Raw genomic sequence first — 20,360 nt, 5'->3', positions numbered from 1 at the left:
TATATATATACATATATATATATATATATATGTATAATAAAATTTTTGTTCTAGAAAATCTAGAAGAAATAATGATTTGTCTTTTTTAGAAATATAGCTTGGTCCAAGTTTTTATATATTCTAACAAAATGCAGATTGGATTTCAACCTATTTAAAACATGTCATCAAAATTGTAAAATTAATTTTAATCAGGAAAAATGACTAATGATGTTCCATAAATCATTTTTTTAATTTTTTCAAAAAGATTCAAATTAGCTAGTTTTTCTCTTCTTTTTTTCGGTTGAATTTTGAGTTTTAAAGAGTCTAAATTGAAGATAAACTATGTTTCAAAATTTAATTTTCATTTTTTTCCTGTTTTCTCCTCTTTTAAACCGTTCAATTAAGTGTTTTTTCATCATTTATTCTCTACAAAAAACCTTACGTAAAAGGAAAAAAAAAAATGTACGACGGAATGACAGACAGAAATACCCATATATATATATATATATATATATATATATATATATAAAATTGGCTATTTCTGACAATTTTTCAAGTGAGTATCAAACTGGTAGTCCTTTGCATTAATCAGTACCCAAGAACTAGCTCTTGGTTCCAAAAAGGTTGGTGACCCCTGGTAAAAAGCAACATGACATTCTGCATTGCCTGCACTTGTAATATTAAATGTTGCCACAAGATGGGAGTCTCATCCCACTTCAAACTCAACCCTGATTAAAAAAAATCTCCACGTACTGCCTTTCTCACTCACTGCTTTTTCATTACACAGTGAGATTGAAATCAGCTCACACTTAATGTAAAAACTGCACGTTTGTGGCCCGACTGACATGAGCCGTGTGAGAATTGTTCAGCAACTGGGACTGTGCAGCGTTAACTCTTAAATATACCAATTCAGATTGATTGTTGGATTATTACTGTGTTCATTTTCACTGTGGTACGTACACAGGAGACCATTATTTTATATCTTAATTTCCACAGCACCCATGTTGATAATTCTTGCTTTACAGAGCAGTTCATATATTTAAATCAGTATTACTTTACTGTGCATATTTCCATCCGCTGCAGGAACTGAGCGGCGTGAACTACTTGGAGTTGTATCGCGTGGCCGACCTCTTCCACCTGCCTGCCTTAGAGGAGGCCGTGGTGGACTTTTTGGTGGGTCACCTCTCTGAGCTCAGCCGCAACCGGCAGGAGGAGGCCCTGCAGCTGCCTTATCGCCTACTCAAGGAGGTGCTCAAGAGCGACCGCCTCACCTCGCTGAGTGAAGAAGAGATATGGAAGGTATGCAAGTGTGTTAGTATGTGTGTGGTTAACTTAAGTGAGACTGAAAAAATAAAAAATATTTTAGTTGAAAAATAATGAATATTGCCTCAACTGGAATACCTTAGTCAGTGCACTCTGTACCGTATTTTCCGGACTTTAAGGCGCACTCAAAATCCTTTTTTCCCCTCAAAACTCGAAAGTACGCTTTATGTAAATAATAGGTTTGGTTGAGCTTACCCACCTCGAAGCAATTTTATTTGGTACATGGTGTAACGATAAGTGTGACCAGTAGATGGCAGTCAAACATAAGAGATAAGTCTACCGTGAATTGATTAACGTGGAACCCGACTTAAACTTATTCGGGTGTTACCATTTAGTGGTCAAGTGGCAAGATTTTATGTTCTGTGACTTAATCAAATAACAACGCGACAGAGATGGATGGACACGAAGACGACAAAAAATATATCTCGGTGAAAAAAAACACACCGTGTGTAAATTGACAAATAGGAGCCTTATATAATACGTTAATAAACTAATTTAAGTACCATTGAGGAAGAAATTGTCAACCAGCTTGAAAAATGTGTCACTTTTCAGCTACATGAAGGATCCCAGAATTAGTTTTATTCAAAAGTTCGCAATTTTCAAAAATCATATATTTAATATCAATCATACCTTGTAGGAATCATTGATGTAAATTGTGTCACAATTTGAGAACAGGAAGTGAATATATGTGTTAGTAATTGCTGTGAAGTGGAAAAGCGGTATACAAGCTTTGCTTCTTCCTATTCCTTTTCGGACATGTTGCAAAGAGAAAATAAAATATGTATAATATGTCTGTCTATCTGTGTTGGCCTTGCGATGAGGTGGCGACTTGTCCAGGGTGTACACCGCCTTCCGCCCAAATGCAGCTGAGCAAGGCTCCAGCACCCCAGTGTCACCCCCCCCCCTCCGTTCAAGCTACCACCAATCAATATTTCGGGCTTCCTCACGAGGAAATCTTACAATGCATTAAATCCATACACTGCTATAAAACCGTTTAGTTTGAGAGTTTTTGCGATGTAGAAAAAATAATATTTTTACAAATTTCCCTCCTTTTACTGTTACATGACACTCCAGACCATACTTTTGTTTTTACTCGTCTCATTTTAAAGCAACAAACTCAACAGTATATAACGCTACTTCTGTACATGTTGTATGGAGGGAGACAGCAGCTAGATAATCGCTTCATTTCGAGACAATTTAAATGTAGTCCCTGCTTCACCACCAAAGTATATCTGACATCGAAGACATGCGCAGTAAGGATAGTTTCGACGCGAACTTTGGAAGACGTTTTCATGCGCTCCAACCTGAATGACTATCGGCATAAACCCCCTGTCTCAATGGAAATGCAATTTTGATTCCAATGTGTGTGATCGTGTCAGAATATTCAGAGTAACGTGTTTACATTAAACATTTTTATCCCGTTTAGACTTTTAATCCGATTAAATGTTTCCATGGGCATATAGAAACAAGTGAATGCATTTATGCACTCAAGTGTAAGTATATAATTGAGACACAGCCCAGCATTACAAACCCTGTTTCCATATGAGTTGGGAAATTGTGTTAGATGTAAATATAAACGGAATACAATGATTTGCAAATCATTTTCAACCCATATTCAGTTGAATATGCTACAAAGACAACATATTTGATGTTAAAACTGATAAACATTTTTTTGTTGTTGCAAATAATCATTAACTTTAGAATTTGATGCCCGCAACACGTGACAAAGAAGTTGGGAAAGGTGGCAATAAATACTGATAAAGTTGAGGAATGCTCATCAAACACTTATTTGGAACATCCCCCGAGTGTGCACGCTAATTGGGAACAGGTGGGTGCCATGATTGGGTATAAAAACAGCTTCCATGAAATGCTAAGTCATTCACAAACAAGGATGGGGCAAGGGTCACCAATTTGTAAACAAATGGTCGAACAGTTTTAGAACAACATTTCTCAAAGAGCTATTGCAAGGAATTTAGGGATTCTACCATTTACGGTCCGTAAAATCATCAAAAGGTTCAGAGAATCTGGAGAAATCACTGCTCGTAGGCAATGATATTACGGACTTTTGATCCCTCAGGCGGTACTGCATCAAAAACCGACATCAGTGTGTAAAGGATATCATCACCACATGGACTCAGGAACACTTCATAAAACCACTGTCAGTAACTACAGTTGGTCGCTACATCTGTAAGTGCAAGTTAAAACTCTATTATGCGAAGCGAAAGCCATTTATCAACAACAGAAAGGAACGCCGCCAGCTACGCTGGGCCCGAACTCATCTAAGATGGACTGAAAGGTAAAGAATTCCACATTCAAAGCTTCAACAAATAGTTCCCTCAGTTCCCAAACGTTTATTGAGTGTTGTTAAACGAAAATGTGAAAAAACACAGTGGTGAACATGCCCTTTCCCAACTACTTTGGCACATGTTGCAGCCGTGAAATTCTAAGTTAATTATTATTTGCAAAAAAAAAAATAAAGTTTATGAGTTTGAACATCAAATATCTTGTCATTGTAGTGCATTCAACTGAATATGGGTTGAAAAGGATTTGCAAATCATTGTATTCCATTTATATTTACATCTAACCCAATTTCCCAACTCATATGGAAACAGGGTTTGTAAATTACAGCATAAAGCATGCAGAAATGACAATATGGACTGTAACACAAAATGAGTTAAAGCCCTTCTTTCTTAATCTCTCTCTGCTCTGTGTGTGTGGGTACAAAATCTTGTTTCTTTTTGTGGCCCGAAAAAATATTTTGTTTGTAGTCCCATTCCAGTCTTCAATATTACTATTGTAACACGCTATAAGGGCTACTGTGACTATTTTAACACAATCGTCCCTCGCCACATTGCACTTCCAAGTCTGCGGTTTGTAAAAGTGACTAGGTAGTGTGGAGAATGCATACATTTTTAAGTGTTCTTTCTTAATCCATAGTCATGTTAAAGCAGCTAAATTTTCTCATGTGAACACTTTTGGTTCTTATGTGCGCTAGTAAACTCTGTTTCACTTTGAAGGCGCTGGCCGTACTGTCCACGTAGGGGTGTAACATACTCCTTTTCCGTGGAGAAGGCCTTATCTGTTTGGAACAACAGCTGTATTTCTTACTGGGCGGGATGGGCTGTTTTCGCTCCACATAAATTTACTCTTTTTGTTGGAATTTGGACCTCTTCTTGCTGATGCTATTGTAGCGTTCTAAAGGCTGGTCTCCTAAATGTTTAGTAAAACTTGGCAAAGTAGTATTCTGTCTCGGTGGTCCTTCTTACTCAACATATATATCATCCAAAAGAACAATCCCGCCCACTCCGACGCACGGAGTGGGCGGGATTGGTGCTAGGGTGGTTGTATAATGTAGCCCGGAAGAGTTAGGGATGCATGGGATTCTGGGTATTTGTTCTGTTGTGTTTATGTTGTGTTACAGTGAGGATGTTCTCCAGAAATGTGTTTGTCATTCTTGTTTGGTGTGGGTTCACAGTGTGGCGCATATTAGTAAGAGTGTTAAAGTTGTATATATCACAACTCTCAGTGTAACCTGTAAGGCTGTTGAACAAGTATACGTTGCAGTCGTCTGAGTATGACTATGGAAGCCACATACGACTCGTGGCTGGGCTGTGCTAGATATTTGTACATGTTGTAGAGGGGGGTAAAGGCAGCGCCATCATAGCACGCCCGTATTAATGTTGAAGGGCGAAAATCAGCAGACATTCGCGAGAATAGTTGCTCTGAAATTCGGGAGTCTGCCGGAAAGTTTGGAAGGGTTGGCAAGTGTGGTGCCGTCAAACGGCATCAATTTAAAACTCGTGGGCCACACTAACATTACATTTTCATATCAAGGTGCGGGCCGCGAGTCTGAGACCTCTGGTTAATACATAGCACAAAGCAAAAAAAAAACTCTGTATGCAGTGTTATTTCATTTTAAAATTCAAAAGAGTTTTATGGCTCCCATTGTTTTCTTTATTTTGTGAAACGGGTCAAAATGGCTCTTTGGGTGGTAAAGGTTGCTGACCTCTGAAGTAGAACAAGCAAACATCTGCAGAGCACAACAACCACAGTGACGATAAGCTACTGAAATGACCGGTCACCATAATCATGTTTTACGTCAGGGGTGCCCATTACGTCGATCGCGAGCTACCAGTCGATCTCCAGCCAGGCTTTTAAAAAAAATAGACCTAAAAATTAGTGATCATCAATCTTCACCAAGACGTCACTTAAATGACATTCACGGTACCGGAGGGTCTTGTGAGATGACGCTGGCTGCTGCAAGATCATTATTATGAAAATATGACCGAGAGCAAGGCGAGAAACACTTTTTATTTCAAAAGACTCTCGCGCCGTACCTTCCGTCAAAACTCTAAAGGCCGACTGCATATTTCCTATCTTCACAATAAAAGCCCTGCTTCATGCTGCCTGCGCTAACTAAATACAGTCAGAATTTTTTCATAATAATGAACTGGCAGCAGCCAGCGTCATCTCACAAGACCTTCGGGTGCCGTGAATATCAATCAAGCAAGCTACGGAATTTGCCGCCAATGTTTTTCTTGTAAAGTGTATGGAAGCTGGATGAATTAGATGCCAAAAACCAACCACTTTCATGTGGTATTGTACAGAAAGGACAACTTTTTTTCTCCTCCATTTGAAAATGTGGGCGTTATCATCATTACTGTCTGATTCCAATCAATGCAAGTCATCAGAATCAGGTAATACACCAACTTATATTCTTGTCTTTGTGAAAGAAAGACATCTATATGTGTTACACATGCTTGTATTATCATTAAACACATTTAACTTGTTTACAAAAATGTCTCTTTCATAAATAAATAAATATAAATGATATATATAAATGAGGTAGATCCCCTCGAGTTGGTCAATTGAAAAGTAGCTCGCCTGCAGAAAAAGTGTGGGCACCCCTGTTTTACGTGGTCGAATCTAATCGGCCAAATGTATTTGTATGCTAACAAGAGCACAACTAATAGAGATTAGCACAAATAAAGACATTTGCAACTTTTTCCAACTCTAAAAAGCTAAAACACTGAGCTAAACATATAAACATGACAGAGGTTGGATATTTTCGTGAGATTCTATGATCAGTCCCTCAGGGGTCGCTTTAAGCGGTGTGCTGAGAATATGACCAAACTTGACTCTGTAGAGCAGGGTTATTCAACTAAATTGTACAGGGGGGCATTTGTCCTGAAAGCTAAACACAAAAGGGCCTGATTTCTACTTTCAATATTATTCCTATTTTTGAGAAGTAGCTTCCTCTGTAGCTCACATTTGTTTTTGGTCTATATATTTTGTTGGAGTTGCACATTTCAGAAAAAAATAGCCCTGTTATGCAAAAGTGTCCACTACATAGGACGCGGACTCTTGGTTAGGACAAAAAATTCAATGCAAGGATCTGCCAAACCTGAAATTTCTAACTTCACCATGGCTAGTCATTAGTCAAAAAGACCTATTGCAGCAAAGTTCTTTAACAGCGCTCTAGTGTTTTTTACAAATATGCTGCAACAGGTTTAGTCCCTCTGATGTCTCTGTACATTGCTGCATTTATCTTAGTTTAGTCAGGGAAGTGATCAAGAACTTGATTCCCACTCTGCCAGAGCTACAGCATTTTTTTGTGAAGAGAGGAGACCCTTATATAAGGACAACCATCACTGCAGTCATGTATGGTATAGAGGCCAGGCGGAAGCCTTTCCTTACTAAAACATTGCCAAACTGCACCTGAAAGACTCAGATCATGAGAAACAAAATTCTCTGGTCTGATGAGACAAATATTTTACTGTTGGTGTGGTTTGAAGGAAACCAGGCATCCCTACAGTGAAGCATGGTGGTGGCAGCATCATGCTTTGGGGATGTTTTTAGCGGCAGAAACTGTGAGATTAGTCAGGCTAGAGGGAAAGATGAATGCAGCCAAATACAGAGACATTCTGGATGAAAACCAACGCTTCTCATCCAACCTGATGGAGAGAGGTGCTGTAAAAGACACTGCTCAAAGATAGGTGTTAAGAATTCTCCATGTTATCTACGTTTCAGATACTTTATTTCTTGACAGTGTCACTTCCGCTTCCCGTTTGGCGTCTGTTTATGTGTGGTGACTTGTTTCTCTGCTATGTTTAATTAAGGCTCTAGTCTTTGACGATTTGAGTATGTTAATTATTATATAAGATTCATTTAGTTTATTAATAGACATCATTGTGTTTGTGTAACATTTACTGGTGTTTTATTAATATATTAGTGCTGTGTTGTCAGAATGCTACAAGCTAACATCTCCCTTTTTAGGATAGCACTGCTGCTACTAATGTGGCTAGCTCACGTGGAATTGTGAAAATGCAATATATTATGTCTCTAGTACTTTACTTAGAGCATATATATAGGCATAATATACATATATATATATATATATATATATATATTGTTGTTTAGATAAATTACATAAATGTTGATGGGTGTTTGTTTGTGGTTTACAGATACTAACTGCACCTAATATAACCCAATATTTTCCCATTAAAGTTGGAAGAGTCCAAATGATGACCGTGTGTTCTCTGACCGGAACCCCAACATGGTCAATATCCCCAAAAAAAAACAGTCGCAGAGTTTAATACTCAACAATAGGTATGCCAAGCATGTGGCTAGATGCTGTAATTGCTGCCACAGGTGCATCAACAAAGTATTAAGCAAAGGTTGTGAATACTTTTGTCAGTTTCTATTTTTAATACATTTTCAATAAAAAATATTGTCATTTTGGGGTATTGTCTGTGGAATTTTGTGGAGAAAAAGTCTGTAAGATTGAGGTGGCAACTTGTCCAAGGTGTACACCGCCTTCCGCCTGAATGCAGCTGAGATAGGCTCCAGCACCCACGCGATCCCGAACGGGAAAAGCAGTAGAAAAATGGATGGATGACAAAATGTTAAGAAAAGTAAAGCACGGATGTGCTGTAATGTATACAGGAGGTCTTTGGTCTACGCACAGGTTTTGTTCCTCCGCTTGTGCTCGTTCCCCTAGGAATGCCCCCTTATGTCAATTGAGGGACATTCTTAACTCACCTATCAACAACACGGGAAACAAAATCCACACTTTATAATTAAAGGCCTACTGAAATGATATGTTCTTATTTAAACGGAGATAGCAGGTCCATTCTATGTGTCATACTTGATCATTTCGCGATATTGCCATATTTTTGCTGAAAGGATTTAGTAGAGATCATTGACGATGAAGGTCGCAACTTTTGGTCGCTAATAGAAAAGCCCTGCCTTTACCGGAAGTATGCGTGTGACGTCACGAGTTGCAGGGCTCCACACATATTCATATTGTTTATATCCATCCATCCATTTTCTACCGCTTATTCCCTTTCGGGGTCACGGGGGGCGCTGGCGCCTATCTCAGCTACAATCGGGCGGAAGGCGGGGTACACCCCGGACAAGTCGCCACCTCATCGCAGAGCCAACACAGATAGACAGACAACATTCACACTCACACACTAGGGCCAATTTTAGTGTTGCCAATCAACCTATCCCCAGGTGCATGTCTTTGGAAGTGGGAGGAAGCCGGAGTACCCGGAGGGAACCCACGCATTCACGGGGAGAACATGCAAACTCCACACAGAAAGATCCCGAGCCTGGATTTGAATGTGATTCAATTCGCAACAATTTCCCCATTAATTTGAGTGAGGATTCGTGAATTAGGATATTGATAGTGAAGGACTAGAAGAAGAAAAAAAAAAGCGACAGCAGTGTGAGCGTTTCAGATGTAATTAGACACATTTACTAGGATAATTCTGGAAGGTCCCCTATCTGCTTATCGTTTTAATAGTGTTTTAGTGAGATTTTAAAGATTGTAAAGACATACCTCGAGGTCAGATGGCTGCGGTGAGCACGCAGTGTCTCAGAGAGAAGCCGAGGAGCCGAGCTCACAGCTGCCTTTTTTGACGAATAATCCACTGATGTCTCCGGTAAGATATACATCACAATTTCCCAAACAAAAACTTGCTGGTTGACGTAGAGAAAACATATTCGCTTGACCGCTCTGCTTCACAACAAACAAAGAAACACCGGCTGTGTCTCGGTGTTTCTTTCCCACCAACAGCATTGTTCTTTATAGTCTCTATTATTGAATGAACAAATAGCAAAAGTTTCGGCAACACAGATGGCCAAAATACTGTGCAATTATGCGATTAAAGCAGAAGACTTTTAGCCGCTAGTGGTGCAGCGCTAATATTTCCTGACAGTCCGTGACGTCACGCATACGCGTCATCATTCCGCGACGTTTTCAACAAGAAACTCGCGGGAAATTCAAAATTGCAATTTAGTCAACTAAAAAGGCCGTATTGGCATGTGTTGCGATGTTAATATTTCATCATTGATATATAAACTATCAGACTGCGTGGGTTTCAGTAGGCCTTTAAAAACAAATTGCATCTTGTCCATAACCAGCAAAACAACAACAACATGACTGACACCCCACATGACACGACTAATAGAAGGAATGAAACACTGCCATCTGCATCTCACATTCAGTACTGTTGTGTTGTATTGTGTGTCTGCAATCACAATGCTCTTTTTCTTTCCGACTGGGTGTTTGTGTGTGTGATTGATTGTCATCCATTCATGCATGTGCGTGGGCAAGCGCGTGCGAGTGTGTGTCTGTCTGATGAAGTGTCAAGGTGCGCGTCGACTGTGGTGTGAAGCGGCGGTACGGCGTGAGGACTTGCCGTTTTGACTGTTCATTTGCGCCAATCAGCCTCCCCCCCTCCTTTGCGCTCTCTCTCTCTCTCCCTCTCTCCCCTTTCTCTCTCTCGCCCCTTCTCTTCTCTGATTAGGCCCTCCGCGCCTCCATCAGGGCCCCAATCCCCCAGCTGTCAGTCGCCCGCTCGTCTGATTGAAAACAATCAGGCCTCTGATGGCACAATTACCCTGACCCCTTAACCAGCCGCCGCCGCCATAATCAGTGTCTGATTAGGCTGCTTTGGGCCTCCTTCACTGCGCCCGGAAGGTTAATTTGAGCATCAGACGGAAGCAAACGGGAAGCGGGGGCCATCGTCCGAAAGTGCGGGCGCACCAATATCGGACCGATATAGCTCGGCTGTCAATCATAGTCACTCAGAGTTTTCTCCGAGTCTCTCACGCTTGGAAAATCACATTTTCTCTGGCTTTGTTCTTTCCTGCCATCCTTTGCTGTGCCTTCATGTAACTCACCCCTCCCCTCTTCCCTCACTATCTCGTCCCCTCTCTTTACCCTTTTTACATACGCACACACACACACACAACACACACACACACTCCTGCACTGTGTCTTTTAGCATGGAGCGGAAGGAGTTGATTTATTCTGTGCCCGGAGGAAGTTGTGTGATGCAGCGTGACCTTCACAGTCAGCTGTCACCGTGCACACACACACACACACACACACACACACACACACACACACACACACACACACACACCGAGCTATGAAGAGGAGAGCATGGGTGAGCGACAGAGATTGGAAGGATTTTTTCTACCTTCAAACGCTGATTAAAGCAAAAGGCTACAATAACAACAATGTACATTTTTTTTTTTTGCACACGCCATGTGTCCCATTCTGCTCTTTTCTCTTTGCTGTGACACAATTCTGACCTCCGTCGGCTATCAGAACATTTTCCACTCAGAGAGGGATCAGCAAGAAAAAGAGCTTTGTTTTTCACGATAATGAAATCAGTAATCACCAGACATCTTACCCACATTCACACCTCACGGCGTCCTAATAACCTTCCGCAACTCTCAAGCTCAATTACCCAGTTGGTCTGCATTAAACAAAAGAGTGCGCCCATGGATATTTACAATCTTCACTTGTGGATGTTGTGTTTGCTTGAGTCTTTCCATAATAGCCTGTAGGCATCTTTAAAAATAATTACGATTAGAAGTCCTGCACTGTTTTCACCCTCAAGCCCCCCTTGCTGTTGTTTTGCGAATCTGTGTTTTTCACTGATTTATTTAACCGTTTTGAAGGATTATTGCATCCGTCCTTACTAACGTGGACGCTGAGTCAGGCAGCCATCAAGTATCGGATTTACAGTTTTATCATTGTGTAAGAAAGGTGCTCCTCGTTTGGGATGCTAGCACTTTTGTACCAGTAGAGTGGAAAACCAAGTTGTCTTTGTATGCCTAATCGTTATTAACTGTAGCCATTAAACCATATCCAATTGTATTTACTGTACAATCCACAAAGTATGTAAAAACACTGTTTAAACATCACAAAAGGACCGGAAAAGGGTGGAGTGCCATCTGCGGGTTGGGGAGGAGACCCTGCCCCAAGTGGAGGAGTTCAAGTACCTAGGAGTCTTGTTCACGAGCGGGGGAGGAGTGGATCGTGAGATCGACAGGCGGATCGATGCGGCGTCTTCAGTAATGCGGACGTTGTACCGATCCGTTGTGGTGAAGAAGGAGCTGAGCCGGAAGGCAAAGCTCTCAATTTACCCGCCGATCTACGTTCCCATCCTCACCTATGGTCATGAGCTTTGGGTCATGACCGAAAGGATAAGATCACGGGTACAAGTGGCCGAAATGAGTTTCCTCCACCGTGTGGCGGGGCTCTCCCTTAGAGATAGGGTGAGAAGCTCTGCCATCCGGGAGGAACGCAAAGTAAAGCCGCTGCTCCTTCACATGGTCAGAATGCCAGCCGAACGCCTCCCTAGGGAGGTGTTTAGGGCACGTCACGGGGAAGACCCAGGACACGTTGGGAAGACTATGTCTCCAGGCTGGCCTGGGAACACCTCGGGATCCCCCGAGAAGAGCTAGACGAAGTGGCTGGGGAGAGGGAAGTCTGGGTTTCCCTGCTTAGGCTGTTGCCCCCGCGACCCGACCTCGGATAAGCGGAAGAAAATGGATGGATGGGTTAAAAATATTTTATGCAAACCAGTAATTATAATCTGCAAATTGAGTGCCGGTGCTGTCTAGAGCTCGGCAGCGTAACCGTGTAATACTCTGGGTTTCCCTGCTTGGGCTGCTGCCCCCGCGACCCGACCTCGGATGAGCGGTGGATGATGGATGGATGGAGTTTTACTCGTCCGGCCCATGTGGGAATAGATTTCCCAGAGCTAAAACGACTTTGACACCCCCGATTTTAGAGATTGTCCTGCTCACTGACCACATGGAGCCATGTTTGGGTCCCACTCTGTAACCGAGTTGTCCATACTCTCTATACACGGCTCTGCCACAGTCTACACACTACTGCCATCTAACGCCTTAGAATTGCAACTGCATGCGAAGTCTACCAAATAAAACTTGCAAATGACATTTAGAAGCGTAGGAAAACAAGATATAACAGCTGGGCCAGCCATTATCATAATATGTCACTTACTGTTAAATGTTCAATAAAAACATAAAGTAGTGTAAAGTTCTTACTTATATCTGTCAGTCGGATAAGCGGAAGAAGATGGATGGATGGAAAATGACTGGAGAGTTGTGCTGTCTATCATTCACAATCCACACGTAAGACGTGAACACAAATGATTTTCTTTTCTAATGCATTCTAAGTCGTAAATAAATAAATACAAAAAAATGTTTGCTAACAATGTAGTCAATTGGGGCTCTCTATTTCACCCACAAAACGCTCTAAATAACCATCCAACACTCGCCAACAAAACTCTTTATACACATCGTGACCTGAATATTACCTAAATATTAGCAATGTTGTTATTATAAGCGCTTATGCAGACAAAATATGGTTTTGCGGTACCCCCCTGCGGCTTTACTGTGAGCTGCCATTTATGTCCTGTCGCTCCCACATCATCATCCCTCTGCTCGTCAAAGTTATTCTAGATCAGGGGTGCCCATTACGTCGATCGCGAGCTACCAGTCGACCGCGGGGGGTGTGTCAGTCGATCTCGAGCCAGGCTTTTAAAAAAAATAGACCTAAAAATTAGTGATCATTAATCTTCACCAAGACGTCACTTAAATGACATTCACGGTACCGGAGGGTCCTGTGAGATGACGCTGGCTGCTGCAAGATCATTATTATGAAAATATGACCGAGAGGAAGGCGAGAAACACTTTTTATTTCAACAGACTCTCACGCCGTACCTTCCGTCAAAACTCTAAAGGCCGACTGCACATTTCCTATCTTCACAATAAAAGCCCTGCTTCATGCTGCCTGCGCTAACTAAATACAGAGTCTCGGAAAACTGGCGTGCACAAGCAATCCCTCAAAAGGCTGGCGTGCACATCACTTGTGCACGCCAGCTTTCCGAGACTCTTATTTTGTTAGCGCAGGCAGCATGAAGCAGGGCTTTTATTGTGAAGATAGGAAATGTGCAATCGGCCTTTAGAGTTTTGACAGAAGGGACGGCGTGAAAGTCTGTTGAAATAAAAAGTGTTTCTCGCCTTCCTCTCTGTCATTTTTTCATAATAATGAACTGGCAGCAGCCAGCGTCATCTCACAAGACCCTCATGTGCCGTGAATGTCAATCAAGCAAGCTACGGAATTTGCCGCCAATGTTTTTCTTGTAAAGTGTATGGAAGCTGGATGAATTAGATGCCAAAAACCAACCACTTTCATGTGGTATTGTACAGAAAGGACAACTTTTTTCTCCTCCATTTGAAAATGTGGGTGTTATCATCATTACTGTCTGATTCCAATCAATGCAAGTCATCAGAATCAGGTAATACACCAACTCATATTCTTGTCTTCGTGAAAGAAAGACATCTATATGTGTTACACATGCTTGTATTATCATTAAACACATTTAACTTGTTTACAAAAATGTCTCTTTCATAAATAAATAAATGATATATATAAATGAGGTAGATCCCCTCGAGTTGGTCAATTGAAAAGTAGCTCGCTTGCAGAAAAAGTGTGGGCACCCCTGTTCTAGATTATAAATCATGCCACTCATCTGGATAATTGGAGGATTTAGCCTTGAGTCGAGAAGTTGTTCATCTGTGACATTCAATAAATACACTGAGATGGAGACAAACACACACAACTGAAGACAGTGTCTGCTGGGAGACTTCCTTGTGTGCATCATTATTAATTCTTCATACAAACTGGAAGACATGAACCCCTTTTCAGTTGTCATCAAAGTAAGAACAGACATTGTACAGTAAGCTATCGTGTTTGTAGTTTGTAGTTCTTGTTGAGCATTTGGCTATACTGCAACATGATGCTTAGTGTTTCACTAAAGCTGGATCTGTTTAGCAGAGCTTCTAAAACTTGGAGCTCATCCTCCTTATATTCAGGATCAACAATATAAAGTCTACATGTTGTTGGTGTGGAAGAGATCTGTGGCTCCTACCTCTACGTCACGTGACAGTCTTCCTCCTTATCTCAAAATGGCTCAGCAATCTCCGTTACATTGCTATTATTTTGATCATATCAATTTATTTGCAAAAATTAGATGTCTTTTGGTGTCATAAATCAGATATATATGATAATAGTTTCAATATAGAGGCAACTTGTTTTTCCACTGAAATACCAGTTACTTTAAGGATTGCTATGATATGCTATGACGTAGTAGGGATGTCCCGATTTACTGTTTTAGTCTCCGATTAGATTTTTTGGGCCTCAGATTCAATCTGATTTTGAGTCCCAATCTGTTACTTTGACAATAAACTGAAAATATTTTGCAAGAACATTTACTTAATTAAAGGCCTACTGAAATTAGATTTTCTTATTTAAACGGGTATAGCAGGTCCATTCTATGTGTCATACTTGATCATTTTCCGATATTGACATATTTTTGCTGAAAGGATTTAGTAGGGAACATCAACGATAAAGTTCGCAACTTTTGGTCGCTAATAAAAAAGCCTTGCCTCTACCGGAAGTAACAGACGATGAGCGTGTGACGTCACTGGTTGTAGAGCTCCTCACATCCTCACATTGTTTACAATCATAGCCACCAGCAGCTTGAGCGATTCGGACCGAGAAAGCGACAATTTCCCCATTAATTTGAGCGAGAATGAAAGATTCGTGGATGAGGATAGTGAGAGTGAAGGACTACAAAAAAAAATGGCGAGGACAGTGGGAGCAATTCAGATGTTATTAGACGCATTTACTAGCATAATTCTGGAAAATCCCTTATCTGCTTATTGTGTTACTAGTGTTTTAGTGAGATTATATGGTACCTGAAAGTTGGAGGGGTGTGGCCACGGGTGTGGTGACCGCCAGTGTCTCCGGTGGGAGGAGGTAATAGTCCGTAGCTGCAGGAGGACGCAAACTACGGTAAGAGCCGACTTATTACCACAATTTTCTCACCGAAACCTGCCGGTTGACATGTGGTCGGGAACCATGTTCGCTTGAGCGCTCTGTACCATAGTAAAGCTTCACCTTCGGGAATTTTACACAAGGAAACACTGACTGTTTGTGTGGCTAAAGGCAACCGCAATACAGCGCTTCCCACCTCCATCTTTCGACTTTGACTTCTCCATTATTAATTGAACAAATTGCAAAATATTCAGCAACACAGATGTCCAGAATACTGTGTAATTATGCGATTAAAGCAGACTACTCATAGTTTGGATCGGGCTGGAAAAAAATGTCCGCTACAACCCGAGACGTCAAACGCACGCGGCATCATACTGCGACGTTTTCAACAGGACACTTTGCGGGAAATTTTAAATTGCAATTTAGTAAACTAAAAAGGCCGTATTGGCATGTGTTGCAATGTTAATATTTCATCATTGATATATAAACTATCAGACTGCGTGGTGGGTAGTAGTGGGTTTCAGTAGGCCTTATACACAATAACACATTTTTATTATCTGATTGAATGCAGAATTTGTTAGGATTGTTGTAAATCCTACCAAATATGTTTGTATTGATAATGAATGCTACATACATGTTTGAATATAAAATAAAGTGGTTAGTCCACAATAACTTAACAAAAAAGTACTATTGACTCTCATTTAAATCATTTGGGGTGATAAATTATTTGGGGTTTTCACCTCAAAGTCTTCCTGTATCAAGAGGCTTACTCTCTGAGATTGTAAACAATGACAAAAACCACCAAACATTGATTTTGTAATAATAAGAACAAGAAAAAATAAAAATATTGATCTAATCACCTTAATATTGTTTATATCGTATATGTTGTATCGATAGTATCAACATCTGGATTGATCACCCCTACTTTACGTTTAAGCTTTAGCGGTTAGTTTCTTGTGTCGTTCTTATTGGAGTGCGTAGCATGCTTAGTTGGCTGTTCTATTTCCTCTAGTCCTACTTGGGATTTTTTTTTCTTTTGCTTTATATTTATTTATTATAATTATTTATTATTTCCCGCCATTGTGTGAGGATAAGTATTTTAGAAGCAGCTTTGCACAGTTGTGGTAAACAATGGTTAAAAAGGGTTAGGGTTAGGCAAATATTGGGCCCTGATCTGATCCTATGGTCAAGATCGGAACATCTTTACTAATCAGTGTAATCCTTACCTTTTTTTTTTCTTTTCACAATTCATCTTTGCAAAGAACAATATTTACTAACATTCTGGATGCAGAACACACTGCTGTCTTGAAAAACAACAAGATTGTTTAGTGTTCAAATGGTCAAACCACAATATTGCTGTTTAACTTGTTAGAGTAGATCACAGTTTCATCCAAATATTTTAAAAATATATTGTTTATAAGGCACACTTCAAATCCTTTTTTTTTCTCCTCAAAACTCGACAGTGTGCTTTATAACTCGGTGCGCCTAATGTACAGAATAATTCTGGTTTTGCCTACCGACCTCGAAACAATTTTATTTGGTATACGGTGTAATGATAAGTGTGACCAGTAGATGGCAGTCAAACATAAGAGACATGTGTAGACTGCAATATGATGGTGATATGACTCAAGTAAACAACACCAACATTGTAAATGTTCCATTGAAAATATAGAATATTACACACGGCGCTCAAAAATCTATCAACATGTTTTATTAGTATGAGTATTATTATGGTGTGTGTATAAGGTAAGACAAATTATCTGGCGCTTTGTTTTCCAATATTATGCAAAAGCAACTTTTCTTACCTTCTGGTACCTGCTAATCTGTATTTGCAATCTGCATAAATCCGGAAAAATTGTGCACGTCCGCCTTTGTAGTCCGTGGAGACTCCATAGTCGATAAGCTTCTTCTTTTTTCTCTATCTTCTTGTTATGGGACATTCATCCTCCGCTGTTGCTATTTCTAATATAAAGTAGTGTAAAGTTCTTACTTATATCTGTCAGTAAACTCGTCATCAAAGTGCTAAGTGAGTTTACATAATTTACCCAAGGAACTTTAGTTATTAGAGTTCCGGTCGGACGGTTTTTCACGGGACACATTTGTTGTTTCTGGATGAGGAGATGCTGCGCCATTATTGATTTAAGTAAATTCTGAATGTCATTTAAAGAGTTAACTCCATCTTTTGACACTTCTGCCACTCCCGTCCTTGCACGCTACACCGCTACAACAAATATGACGGGGAGAAGACTCTGTCGAAAGTGAGCCACGTAAATAAGACCGCCCACAAATGGCTTATCCGGAAGCGACTGTCAGAAAACGGCTTGAAAATGATCTGTAAAACATAATCTATGCAACATTTTGACCAAAGAACCACCATTACATGTTATGTAGACCACAATGAAGTGTTTTTAATTTAGAAAAAATAAAATAATAGAATGACTCCTTTAATGCGCCGTATAATCCGGTGCGCCTTATAAATGAATGGTCCGGAAAATACGGTATTTTTACCAGTATTCAACATCAAACCATATTTTAATTTACACACAGGATGTGATCTTGGTAAAGTAAGGGTGGCCATGGGTATGGTTGTGAGAACAATAAAAGCACAGGCAACAGGGAGTTTTGTAATTTTTTTCACCTTTCGGTGTGCAAAAGCTCAGTGCTAAAGTTCCTACTTACTGCAGTATTTAGTATACTACTATCAATCAGTGTGTTCCTCATCACCCGTTTTTTCTCCTCTTTCTTAGTTTGTTGTTCTGTGGTTGGAACACGACTGCCGCTACCAGTACACCGAGGATCTTCTGCAACACGTCCGCTATGGCCTGATGGACGTCTCAACGCTACACCACCTGGCCTGTAGCCACCCGCTGGTCCAGTCCAGCCCCACCGTCGCCACCCTGGTAGAGGAAGCCCTGAACTACCACAGCGCCACCTTTCCACAGCCACTCCACCAGTCGGCCCGCACCAGACCTCGCTTCCAGTCCCTCACCCTCTACATAGCCGGCGGTAGGAAGCGTGAGGTTTGCAGAGTCCAGGAGTTACGTTACTTCAATCCGGCCGCACAGGAGCACGTACGTGTGGCGGGGGGTTCGAACTGGAGCGAGCTGGCGCCAATGCCCACCGGGCGTAGCCACCATTGTGTCTCCGTAATGGGGAACTTCCTATTTGTTGTGGGTGGGGAGATGGAGCACGCCAGTGGGAGGACGTGTGCGGTAAGGACTGCGTGTCGATACGACCCCAGGGCCAACCGATGGACCGAGATAGCCCCCATGAAAGCCTGCAGAGAACATTTTGTACTGGGAGCTTTGGGTCAGTACCTTTACGCTGTTGGCGGCAGGAACGAGCTGAGGCAGGTGCTTCCCTCAGTAGAGCGCTACTGTCCGAAGAAGAACAAGTGGATGTATGTGCAACCTTTTGACCGCTCACTCTCCTGTCATGCTGGATGTGTGGCGGAAAACCTACTCTGGGTCTCAGGTACAGTACTCACCAAAACTAGTCCTGCTTACGAAAACTATGTGGACAAAAGTACACTAAACACTTCTTGGTCAGACTCAGTCTATCAGGTGTGGAAATGAATGGGAAGGTAATGGATGTGAATACGTTGGTAGTAGGAATAGAATATATGGAAGTATTATTGTAGCAAAACTATCCCAATGTTTGCGTCCGGAATCCGATTCAGGTGATAGTGTGCTGAATTGTGTGCCTGTATCTTAATATGTGTGCGTGTCTTAATTTGTGTGTGTGTAAAAAATCCATATATAGAGTACAAGCCGAAAGTTTGGACACACCTTCTCATTCAATGCATTTTCTTTATTTTCATGACTATTTACATTGTAGATCGTCACTGAAGGCATCAAAATTATGAATGAAAACGTGGAGTTATGCACTTCACAAAACAAAAGGGGAAATAACTGAAAACATGTTTTGTATTCTAATTTCTTCAAAATAGCCACTTTTTACTCTGATGACTTTTTCACACACTATTGGCATTCTCTCAATGAGCTTCAAGAGGTAATCACCGGAAATGTTTTTCACTTCACGATATTTTTAGGCCATATCGCGATATACGATATATATTACGATATTTTCCCTTGGCCTTGAATGAACACTTGATGCATATAATCACAGCAGTATGATGGTTCTATATGTCTACATTAAAACATTCTTCTTCATACTGCATTAAAAATTAAAACATTAACAGTGCAAAACGTTTTCATAACATGGTCACTACTGCCTACTTTGTCTTGTTATTCCCATTTTTTTAATTCTTTTTGTAATATTTCTCTATTTTGTTTTCTTTTAAACCCCCATTATTTACTTTTTACTTTTTTCTTTAAATTGATCTCAACTCTGTACACTGCTGCTGGAATTTTAATTTTCCTGAAGGAACTCTCCTGAAGGAATCCATAAAGTACTATCTATCTATCTATCTATCTATCTATTAATATATGCTACTTTTAAACTTTCATGCAGAGAGGTAAATCACAACTAAGTCAATTGACCAAAAGTGTATTTATTAAACAGTTATTAAGCAATGGCACAAACATTCAAGTCATTTCCAAAACGGAAAGTGCAAGATAGTCAGAGACATATTAAGTGTCAAATAAAAATGAGCTCCATAATAGGAAATCAAATAGTATTCGTCCTTCACTATGTGGTATGTTACTAAGGTTAATGAATTCTCTTCTTTCTCTAGCGAGTGACTTTTCAAATGATGCTACATATTAGCAGTAATGCTACTTTTTATAGCAACGCTTTTTCCCCCCACACTTGACGAATTACGGTTGTCTGTTCAACATATTCCCACTTGAAGCCGAACCACCGCCGGACAATGGAAACCCTGTTGTTTTTATTGGGAATTAAGTCTTCCTTCATTTGTTACCAGATC

At 40.7% G+C, this 20,360-nt stretch overlaps 1 protein-coding gene across 6 annotated transcripts in view; it reads left to right on the top strand.

Moving 5' to 3' along the window:
• The window catches only part of klhl32 (kelch-like family member 32), a 116,692-nt gene that overhangs the window by 78,358 nt on the left and 17,974 nt on the right, over nt 1–20,360 (top strand). For all 6 annotated transcript variants that reach the window (XM_061916446.1, XM_061916445.1, XM_061916447.1 and 3 more), the window contains 2 exons: nt 1,063–1,278; nt 18,220–18,946. In XM_061916446.1, the coding sequence (XP_061772430.1) occupies nt 1,063–1,278; nt 18,220–18,946 (943 nt within the window). The remainder of the gene's footprint in view (nt 1–1,062; nt 1,279–18,219; nt 18,947–20,360) is intronic.

Source organism: Nerophis ophidion, linkage group LG11 (genome assembly GCF_033978795.1).
Source record: "Nerophis ophidion isolate RoL-2023_Sa linkage group LG11, RoL_Noph_v1.0, whole genome shotgun sequence".
NCBI lineage: Eukaryota > Metazoa > Chordata > Actinopteri > Syngnathiformes > Syngnathidae > Nerophis > Nerophis ophidion.
Note: the sequence above shows the minus strand (reverse complement) of the source record. Positions and strands in the feature narration are given on the sequence as shown.